This window comes from Orcinus orca, chromosome X (genome assembly GCF_937001465.1).
Source record: "Orcinus orca chromosome X, mOrcOrc1.1, whole genome shotgun sequence".
NCBI lineage: Eukaryota > Metazoa > Chordata > Mammalia > Artiodactyla > Delphinidae > Orcinus > Orcinus orca.
The window spans coordinates 116335838-116347113 of record NC_064580.1 but is presented as its reverse complement, the minus strand read 5'-3'; the positions used below and the strand labels follow the sequence as shown (position 1 = coordinate 116347113).

General features: G+C 38.1%; 1 protein-coding gene across 2 annotated transcripts in view; it reads right to left on the bottom strand.

Moving 5' to 3' along the window:
* Positions 1-219: 219 nt before the first annotated feature.
* HPRT1 (hypoxanthine phosphoribosyltransferase 1) overlaps positions 220-11276 on the bottom strand; it is a 32101-nt gene continuing 21044 nt past the window's right edge. Inside the window, exons 4-9 of one of the 2 annotated variants that reach the window (XM_004285480.2) lie at positions 10740-10805; positions 7409-7426; positions 5251-5333; positions 1671-1717; positions 1448-1524; positions 220-931 (exon numbers count right to left, since the gene is read on the bottom strand). In XM_004285480.2, the coding sequence (XP_004285528.1) occupies positions 884-931; positions 1448-1524; positions 1671-1717; positions 5251-5333; positions 7409-7426; positions 10740-10805 (339 nt within the window). In that variant the 3' untranslated portion in view covers positions 220-883. Of the gene's footprint in view, positions 932-1447; positions 1525-1670; positions 1718-4513; positions 4743-5250; positions 5334-7408; positions 7427-10739; positions 10806-11276 lie in introns of those variants that run through there. The other variant, XM_049704985.1, reaches the window with a different exon arrangement.

Genomic DNA, 11276 nt, shown 5'->3' with positions numbered 1-11276 from the left:
AATGTAATAAACTATATATCATGTGTCTAAAATCTGAGGTCTCTGAAGTAGGTAAGAATCTCACTAGCTCCACCAACCCATTCTACCAGATAATCATTATTTGCTCTGCTTGGTAAAGATTACAATTAAACTAGCTACTGAAATTTAACAGACAAGGAAAAGGCAACCAACAGAAAACTACACTAGGTTAATTTGTAGAGAAATAACAGGTATGCATAGTTTCTTTTAAAGAGACAGCCTTTATTTTAAGGATTTTTACATTGAAGACTTCAAAAAGTGGTAGGTTTTTAGAACGTATTGACCTGTATTTAAAAGGAACTGTTGACAAAGATTCTCCAGAAATAATCTGAACAAGTGGGAAAATACAGTTAATACTACTGAAACCTACTAAAATAACTCCAGGACATATGGTTTATCCGACATAACAATACCTCTAAATGCTGTCACTGATATGAAACTGACTGCTTCTTTTCTAAACACACAGTGGTATAATTAACAATATTCAATCACTTCTGTTCTTTCCTGAATATATAAAAATTAAAATACCAATTAAAAAACTAATATATTCTCCTCTTTCAATGTTTCTTACAGATACAATTTCAATATTTTCATTCATTAGTGGTGCGGTTTAAGAGATTTTTCATTCACAAATCAAACAACAATCCATCCAAAGGGAACTGATACTCTATAGGCTCATAGTGCAAATAAAGAGTTAGGGAATGCAGCAACTGACCTTTCTAAAATACAGAACGGATAAAATTCTTAGAAGATACATGCAATAAGCTCTACTAAGCAGCTGGCCACAGAACTAGAACATCTGATAATTTTCCTGGTGACTTCAAGGGGACTCCAGATGTTTCCAAACTCAACTTGAACTCTCATCTTAGGCTTTGTATTTTGCTTTTCCAGTTTCGCTAATGACACAAACATGCTATAAAATAAAAATCCAGAGATTCACATTAGAAAAGTATACTGTGAAGTGAAAGGCGAGAACAGTACTTGGCATGTCTTCTATGAACGGTATTCTGCTGCAGGGGTTTTTACAAAACAAACGGCCTTCCTCATCTTCCTCACCCGCGTTCACAAACGCGTTCTCGGCACTCCTGCTTCCAGAGGAGGTGGTGGGTATTTGAAGGAGAGTGAATTAAAAGACTTAAACTAGTTCATTTCTCGCTTACTTATGATCACATCTATCATCTGAAATAATAATGGGACAGTTACTGTATATTAAACCTGTTCAACTGTTTAGCCAGCAAGATGTGTTACCCTAGCCTAGCCAAGTTACAGCTTTAAGGACGTCTGTACTTGACTACAGCTTTATGTGACTAATGGGAACCATCAGTCTGTTCAAATTATGAGGTGCTGGAAAGAGAAAACAATTCTTCCCTCTTATAAATTTTTATATGGGTTCTGAAAAATGAGAATGAGGAAAAGAAGCATTACTTACATTCAAATCCCTGAAGTATTCATTATAGTCAAGGGCATATCCTACAACAAACTTGTCTGGAATTTCAAATCCAACAACTAAAAAGAATCACATCATTTAGATACAGAAAACATCACTTTCAAATCTAATACGTGCAAACATTCTCTAAAGTGACTCTAAACCATTTCATATAAAACTTGTTGGGTTAAAGCTGGTTAAATGATTGACAAAGTATTTCACTTACAGTCTGGTCTATATCCAACACTTCGCGGGGTCCTTTTCACCAGCAAGCTGTTAATTATAAAATGTGACATGTGACACACGGAGACACTGCAGGGCATTACAAAAGAGAATATTCATGGTTTGCAACACGGTTTCATCTGCAGTTTAGAATACTATGGTCAGTTTTAACAAACCCAAAGAAACACTCTGAAATGGAGAGAGCTAAATCACAGGGCTCCCTGGGCAGGGGCAGCAATGAGTTCACACTATAGATGAGGCCCTCGACTGATCTTCACCTGGAACACGATGGACTGTTCTGAGAGCTGCCCCCTGACTACCCACATGCCCATCAAAGGGCAGCTACTTGGGGAGGATGAACGGGTGGGGAATGCCAACGAGCAAAGATGACAAGTAAAGGCTTTCAGTCCAAAATCCCTGGAAAACAATCCCTAAGCCACAAATGGTGTGGGAGAGGTGAGCATCACCTTTCAAGACTTCTAGTAAATAGCTTACAAAGAGGAATGTTAGCTTAAAAAAGAAGTAGCATGCTAAAGGAGCTAGTATTTGTTTTTGAGAGCAGAAACTGCAGGTAGGATGTGTCAACTCTAATTTCATAATCCAAGTGCTGCCTGCTGAAATTTTTCAGCCATTAAAAAACCTGTAATGGTGCTCTGAAAGCCTTTACATATGATAAGGGCAGTCCCAATAAAACAAGATTTCATAACTTCCTAGATAAGTATATTAAAAGGACTGGAAAGGACCTAAAGTGATTCTCAACCTTCGCTGCACATTGGAATCATGTGGGAACATTAAAAAACTATATAAAACTCAGATACCCAGGCCATACCCCTCACCAATTACATCAGAATCGCTGGGGATGGGACACAGATGTAGGTTATGTTTTGTTTTTTAAACTCTCAGATGATACCAATGTGCAGCCAAAGTTGAGAAGCACTGGCCTAAGCCTTATCCTCCAAGGGATCGTAGTCCAGGCAAGTCCCTTGAGATTCTCCTTCCAGTAATTAGAGGACACACTTAGACTCGGGTTCCATTTAGAAAGAAAATAACAAACCAATCACAGCAAAACCCCTTCCATCTACCTGAACTCATTCAGGAACAATCCAAAAAAGGTATCATTAAACTCAGTGCAAGCTGTACTAAGAGTTCAGGGGAACTCGGCACCTCATATTCCTATAGATCTCAATGAATTATTTTGAAATAATTGCAGATTCATAGGAAGTAGCCAAGAAAAAAGCACAGGGAGCGCCTGTGTGCCCTCTCTCCAGTTTCCTCCAGTGAACATGTCACATAACTGTAGTAGATTACCACAACCAGGACATGGACATTGGTGGACTGACCTTATCCAAATTTCATCAGCTTTCTGTGCTCATATTTATATGTGTGTAATTCTACGCAATCGTATCACACGTGTGGATTCGTGTAACCACCACCACAATCAGGATACAGAACTTTCCATCACACATGGCTTTCTCTTGCTACCTCTTTATTTATAGTCACAGCCACCCACCACGCCCTAACCCCTGGCAACCACTAATCTGTTCTCCATTTCTATCATTCTGTCACTTTAAGAAGGTTGTACAGGGGCTTCCCTGGTGGCGCAGTGGTTCAGAGTCTGCCTGTCGATGCAGGGGACACGGGTTCGTGCCCTGGTCCGGGAAGATCCCACATGCCGCAGAGCGGCTGGGCCCGTGAGCCATGGCCGCTGAGCCTGCGCATCTGGAGCCTGTGCTCTGCAACGGGAGAGGCCACAGCGGTGAGAGGCCCGTGCACCGCAAAAAAAAAAAAAAAAAAAAAGGTTGTATAAATGGGATCATACAGTATTTGCCCTTTTGAGATTGGCACAGTTCCGTTGAGTTCCTCCAGGTCGTGTGCATCAGCAGTTTGTTCCTTTTTAGTGCTGAGTAGGATTCCATGGTAGGGTGGACCACAGTTTGTTTAACCAGTCACCTACCAAAGGACATTTTGGCTCTTTCCAGTTTGGGGCTATTGCAAATGAAGCTGCCATGAACATTCACACACGGGTTTTTGAGCGGATGTAAGTTCTCATTTCTCTGGGAGAAATGCCCAGAGTGCAGCTGCTGGAGTTGTATGGCAGTTACAGGTTTAGTTTCTTAAGAAACTGCCAAACTGTTTTCCAAAGTGGCTGCAGCACTTGACATGCCTGTCAGTTAATGGTTTTTTAATTTTTAATTTAACTTTTAAGTTAAAAAGCTTTCTAGTCATTCTTAACCCTGCTTTGTACTTAATCTTTTTAGGTATAAAGCACAGATACACATACATTGCATAAATAGATACACAATATATCTGTGATATTAAATTTAATGGCAAGGAAGAGATTAGGAAAAGAAGGTTGAGAAACAACCCACTTGGGCCACAGCCCCATCACTAATGACCCTCACACCTCCAGCTACAGGAAGTATCTCTCTCATGAGGCAGTCTATCTCAGTTTCACAGCATACTCCAGGAAAGAGGCACACAAGAATACCTGGAGGAGTATATGCCACAGTAGGTTGACATTTAAAACCCTGAAAGCATGTAGAGAAATGAGCAAATGCACTGATTGGTCTGCAGGAAACTGCTTAGTGCCCTAGAATGCATCATTTCTACACTCTCATCATGCCTGTCCCAAATCCATTTAAAGTAAAAACTCACTGATGATACACTGGCACCAGCTATCAGAAAAGCCCCAAAGGACAAACTGCTGACACACGACTCAGTAGAAGGCTTACTCTGATTCAAAGATGTTCGACAAATACTTTGATCCTTTAAAAGGGGTTTATAAAAACCAGTTAATCGTTTACGAAATAAAAGTTAGATCACTATCTGACCCCTACATAAAATTGCAGATTGGTCAAAAATTTAAAAAAAAAAAAGGAAAAAAAACCCCAAAACATCCAGGGACGTCACCTGACAAAAAAAATAGTAAGGCATGAACTCTGAGCCAGGTTGCCTGGGTTCAAATTTTACCTCTATAGTGATCCAGCTCTGTGCCTCTGGATAATTCCCTATGCCTTGGTATCCCCATCTGTGAAGTGGGAATAATAGTCTACCTCTGAGTTGTTGGCGAGTGAAACTATAATTAGGGATAAACACAGGTAGAACTAATAAGCCAAACAGCACAGGTAGGACCAGGAAGTGAGGCTGGCTTAGAAGAAAGGAAGCAGATATTGTACATTTTCAACGTGGCTACAAAACAAGATGCATCACACAGGACCATTACATCACTCAATTCCAGGAGCTCAGGATCTCCAGGGCCCACTCCTTCCTACCACCTCCTAACCCGTCTTTGGGATCCTTGGTCTCAGTTTTGCAAAGAGGCCCCAAATCCTCTGCCATGCTACCCAGGACAACTTTGATATCATTATTAGATTGGGGAAAAACCAAAGAGTAATAACATTGGGCAATAAGGTGACTGCACTGAAAGGCTTTAACACACGACAAATTATTTACAAAGGACACTTACTGAGTCTTACTTGAGATTATATTACTTTTTGGAGATAAGAAAATTTACCCTTACAAAGAAGCAATTAATCTTTTTTCAAATGAAGAAAGTATCCTATGTCAAAATGTTATTTACATACCTTGCAACCTTGACCATCTTTGGATTATGCTGCTTGACCAAGGAAAGCAAGGTCTGCATTGTTTTGCCAGTGTCAATTATATCCTTTAAAAAAAGAAAAGACATTTAAATGGTAAATAAAACTATCGTACCTTTAAATTCAGTCATCATATAAACACAAAAAAACAAAATCCCATGTATAACTGGAATAATGCCATTTTTTTTTCGGTGCAGTGATTCTCACAATTCATACTGAGATATTCTGGAATCTGTAAGTCATCTGGCTCTCAGCAAGCAGTAGGAATGCCAGTCCTCAGGGCTGGATTTTATAGGCACCAAGAGATCAATGACAGCTAATTTAAGTATATATATGCAAGTATGTACACACATATTTTATTAGAGAGTTGTGGTGCTGCCCTTCATTATAAAAGATATTAGATTTTTTTTTATAAACTCAAGATCAGGATGCTCCAACTCTCGGATGCAGGTGGTTAAGAGACCACACCAAGAAACACTGCTTTATACCATCTTAAAAGTATCCAAAGTATTAAAGTTTTACCATATAGAATTACTTTACATGAAAGTGAATCTTAGCTATTTAGTCAAAAGTAAGACATTATTCAAAACAAACCTATCTCTAATTGGGAAAACATTTCTTAAACCATAACCCTAATGCTCTTCAATGAAAATATTCTCTACAGATGGTATAAAGCAGCGTTCACAAAGTGGGGCTGTAAGTCATCAGAAACATCAGGGCTGGGGATTTGTGAAAAATGCAGATTTCTGGGCTGTGGTAGACAGAATTCTGTTGGCCCCGAGGACTCCTGCCCCCTGGTGTACACACTCAGAATCATCCCCCACTCCCTGAGTGTGAGTGGGACTTGCGAAATGATGGGGTTGTCAGTAGGTTGTGTTACACAAGACAGCTGTAGCAGCCTGGAGAGAGATTCTGCTGGTTTTGAAGAAGTCAGCTGTCATATGAGAGGGCCATGTGCTAGGACATGAGGACAGCCTAGCAAGAAAATGGGGCCCTCAGTCCTGCAACCACAGGAACTCAGTTCTGCCAACAACCTGAATGAATTTGGAAGAGTACCATGAGTCACAGGTGAGATAGGAACCCCAGCCTTGATTCAGCCTGATGAGAGCTGGGGCAGAGGACCCGGCTACCCTGTATTCGAGTCCTGACACCTGAAAACTGAGATAATCAGTGTGTGTTGTTTTAAGCGGCTTAGTCTGTGGTAATTTGTTAGGCGGCATTACTGCAGACAAAATGAAGCAATCTGAAGTGGAATTAGTGAATCTGTATTTTAAAAAAAGCAACCAGTTCCCAGGGATACTCATGTACACAAACCCTGTGAAAAGAGTGTTATTTGTTTATTTTTTAATCTATGAGCTAAAGTTCCTAAAAACCTTGGTAACAACAAAAAATGAATCAGGGGTTACTGTTGCTCTTAAGCCTTACACCATTTTACATAAAAGAGTAAGAACTCATTCTACCGGTGGGAATATAAAGTACTTTGATGAGTAATTTGGCAACAATAGTAAAATTGAAAACGTACAAATTCGAAAACCCAGTCATTCCACTTCTAAGTGCCTGTATCCAGAGGGAACTCACACACATGCACACAGGACAACGCAAAAGGATGCTCTTAGCAGCCCTGTTGTAGTAAGAAAAATTGGAAGCAAACTCCCTATTTGTAGGGCAATAAATAGGTTGATTTGTACACTGAAATGCTATGAAGGATTTTAAGGTCAACTAACTCTATATGTTTCAACATGAATAACCTCAAAACCAATTTTAAGTGAGAATAACAAGCTGCAAGAGAGAATATATACAGTGTAGCACTATATAAATTATCAAAAAATATATTTTGTATATGGTTATATATATGCAATAGAAGCATAAAAAGCATGGATGGGAATGATATGTGTAACTTTAAAAGGAACAAAAAAATTTCAAGCCAAAAAGAGAGGGGTAAGAAATATGCCAAAATGTTTCCACTATCCGGTAAAAGTAAATTACTAAATATTTCTTAGGAAAAAAACAATCTCACTCCCTTATAACACAAGCCCACCATTAAAACTGATGAAAAGGAATTTCTTTCCCTGGGTTACCTTTAGGACTGTGCATACCAAGTTAGAAAATCATAAACACTATATTAAAAGTATGTAAAACTTACTTCAACAATCAAGACATTCTGGAAGAAAAAGAGAAATGAAAATCAGTACAATGAATCAGACAGTGTTTCCAATTATAATTCAAGTCACATCATAACAAACTCTAAGGATTTATCCAAATTCTTGCTTTAAGCTACTTTACTATATCGAACTCTGATTTAAACAAATGGGCCATCTGTTGGGATTTGGAACTCTTTAATATAAAATTTTCACTGCAATGGAATTTTTAAAAATAAAATTTGACCCATATGTTCATTTTTTAAGAGTTTTCATTACTTAAACGGAGGTCTAATCTTGGGCAAGTCACGAAATTTCTCTGGGCCTCAGTTTCCCATGTGGAAAATGAGGGACTTCAACTAATATGTGTATTCCAACTCTAACATTCAAAACTATAATTTGTACAATAACTCCAAAATCATGCATTTAACTTACCATATGGAATCCAATTCAAAATGCATTTTCTCAGTAGGTTGAAATTGATCTGCATTTTCTGGATGTGTTCATATTCTTGGACTAAACTAAAAGATACCAATGCTTCCTCCCACCATAAACCCTTACCCCAATTTCTACCTCTCAGAATTTTATAGCTGTTAGAACGCTTAGAGAAAATACCATCTAACAATTACCTCCGAGGTAGAGAAGAGTCCTATATCTATTCCTGGGAATGAGGCAGCATTTCACATACTGGTTATAATCATTGTCACAAGAAGATTCATGTTATATTGCTTATTTGTAGTTCTCATTTCTCTATCACATACCTACAAGCATCAGAATTTTAATGTTCTATATACTCTTCTAAGTCAGTGGTTATCAAGGTAGGGCACACAAGATCCACTGGGTTGAAAGAAAAGAACTTTTTTTAAACCTCACCTTATGTAATCTATAATTTTATAACTGCATGCATTTTATAATGTACATTATATTACTACCATAGTTCATATGCAATTTACTCCTTTCCTCATATCACAACTAATTTCTCTCTTTTCAAAAGATATTGTAACCTAAATCTTTAGGAAAATTGAATATACAGTTGATGCTTGAACAACAAGGGGACTAGGGACACTGACCCTCCACACAGTTGAAAATCCACATATAACTTTACAGTCAGCCCTCCATATCCACAGTTCCTCCGTATTCACAGATACAACCAGCCACAGATCGTGTAGTAAGGATTTATTGAAAAAAATTTGGATATAAGTGGACCCACATAGGTCAAACCCATGTTGTTCAAGGGCCAACTGTAATCAATTAATGGACCAAATAATTGTTTCACCACCTACCATGTGGTTCTTTCTCAGCATTTTCTCTAACCCAGCTAGCACATCTGAAGGACATTTTCCCATCAGTGACTTTGGCTCACTGATGCAGCAATTTGCACCATGGGATGGAATTATAGTTTGAAAAGAGCACTGAATTATGAGACAAAGAAACTGGATTCTAGTCTTGCCTATAATACTAAGTAGCTGCAAAACCTTGTCTAAATCATAATCAAAGACTTTTACTACTATGAGGCTGAGAGATTAAATATTTGCCACACAAAATTATAGTATCCAGAGTATGATGTCATTAATGTTTAAAAAATAAAAGAATGAGAATTGCTACCATTACCGAGAGCTTATTTTACATCAAATAGCTACATCCTTACTTAATAAATGAAAAATATGAGGTTCAGAGGTCAAATGACTTGCCTAAAGTCATAAAAATAGTCAAGTGGTAGAGAATAGATTTGAAGAGGGGTTTTCAGGGTCCAAAGCCCATATTCTCAACCATAACTGGAAAAAAGGGGAAAACTATTCATATATATATGTATCTGCACACACACAGTATCCGCCAGAGATAAACTGAAATAGAACGTCTAAATAATCCATAATCTCACCACCAAGAAACAACTTCACCCAACTTCTGCATCTTGTTTTTTCCCCACAATAAATGTGCTTACTGTGACTATCATGAAAAGAAAGTTATTTTAGAAGCAGAGACCTTTTAAGATCACAGAGCTATGTAGTGGGACAGAGCCATTAGGTGGGAAAGGCAAGGTCAAATGGAATCACAGAGAGCTTTGAAGGCTAGGTCCCTTCCAGCACTAAAAACTGATTATAGGAGTAAGGGCTTCAAATGACTTCTAAATATGGGCAAAGCACGCTGAAAGGGAAGGAGGATAGGTCTGGCAGGAAGGGAAAAGAGTCAACAGATTATAATTTCTCCTTTGAAGTTTTCAAAAGATGTTGAGGAAGACAACATTAGTTTGGCACGACCCTGATATGGGACCATAGAATTTGACACAAGTGTTGCATGTTAAAGTCGCCTTACAGATACTCAGTGAAGTAAGCTATAAACATTAAAATCTAAAAACCAGAGGAAGAAAAGAGCTTTGGAGCCAGATAGACCTGCATTTAAATTCAAGCTCTACCACTTAACTGGCAGTGTGACTTTGGACAAGTCTTTCAACCTTGCTGAGTCTTAGTCTCCTGATCTGTAAAATGGGGATGATAATATCTACCTCAAGAGGATTCTTGTGAAGCTTTTATGAGATTATGCCTTTATATCTGGCACTGTGTCTATAAGCAAAAAAGTAACTGGCAGCTGCAAAAAAAAAGCATTCCATCATTTATCATTGGTTACTCAAAAATCATTTCAGTGTATCTGAAGAATAATATTGTAAATATTCAGGTATTTTAATAGCTCTATTATCTCAGCGAAATGTCTATGCTGGAAGAATTTTGATGTATTTTAAACTCTTTTTTGGGATTCCTTAAAATAACAGTATGTTATAACATACTAAGTGTTCTAACTACCAGAAACTGTTTTAAGAGCTCTACATGCATTATATCACTCAATCCTCTTAACTCACTGAGATGACTGCCAGTAGCATCATATGGGAGACGAGAGGTTAAATAACCTGCCCAAGATCACATAGCTACGAGGTACTGAGCCAGGCTTTGAATCAAAGCTCTCCAGCTCTAGAACCCATACTTTCAGTCACTACATTATACTGTTTCTCTATCTTTTAAGAAACTATGTGCTGTCTATTTTTAAAAAGAAGACTGTCTTTTCCCCCATATATTCCTTTGAAGGATCCCAAATTAGATTCCCAGAGAAGCATACCAGCAGTACTTGGCAACACAGACTTGACGTTTAATGTTGGATTTTGCTGCCTCTTTGCTATATGACCTAGAGAAAGATATCTAACTTAGGTTGTTTCCAAGGGTTAAATAACCCTTGTTTGAGTGCATAAATAACTATCTAAACTGCCTCTTGGTGATGGATTGAAAGCACAGTGTTACTAATTGACTTGGTATGGAATGTTTTTTTCTTCCCCTTCAAGATACATACCTTTCCAGTTAAAGTTGAGAGATCATCTCCACCAATTACTTTTATGTCACCTGTTGACTGGTCATTCTAGTTAAAAAAAAAAAGATAAATATATATGTATATCTTTCCATGTATACACACACATTTCAAATTATCAAACGCGAACTAGAAGATTTAAGAAGTTAGCTATCTAATGTCATAGCATTATGATAGTCTAAATGATACAAACTGTAAGAATTATGTCTCTAGAAATGAATGACTAGGTAACTTTCAACTAGAGATTAGTAAAAATTAAGAAGTTCTAATTGGTCATTACTGATTTGATGCTTCAAAGAGTCCTAAAAATGGGGTACACCCATTTTTGAGTGGGCAGTATTACAGAGGCCACCCATCTTCAGTCTCAGTAATTTCTGAACCACGAAAGAAGTTATTAGCATGACAGGTGTCTGGTTCTGGCCCTGGACCATTCCCATGAGTCAATCAAGTTGTAGGGTCTCGTCTATATCACACTTGACTCCAAAGATATTTCCCTCAAAAGTCTAGCTCAGGCCCAGGTCA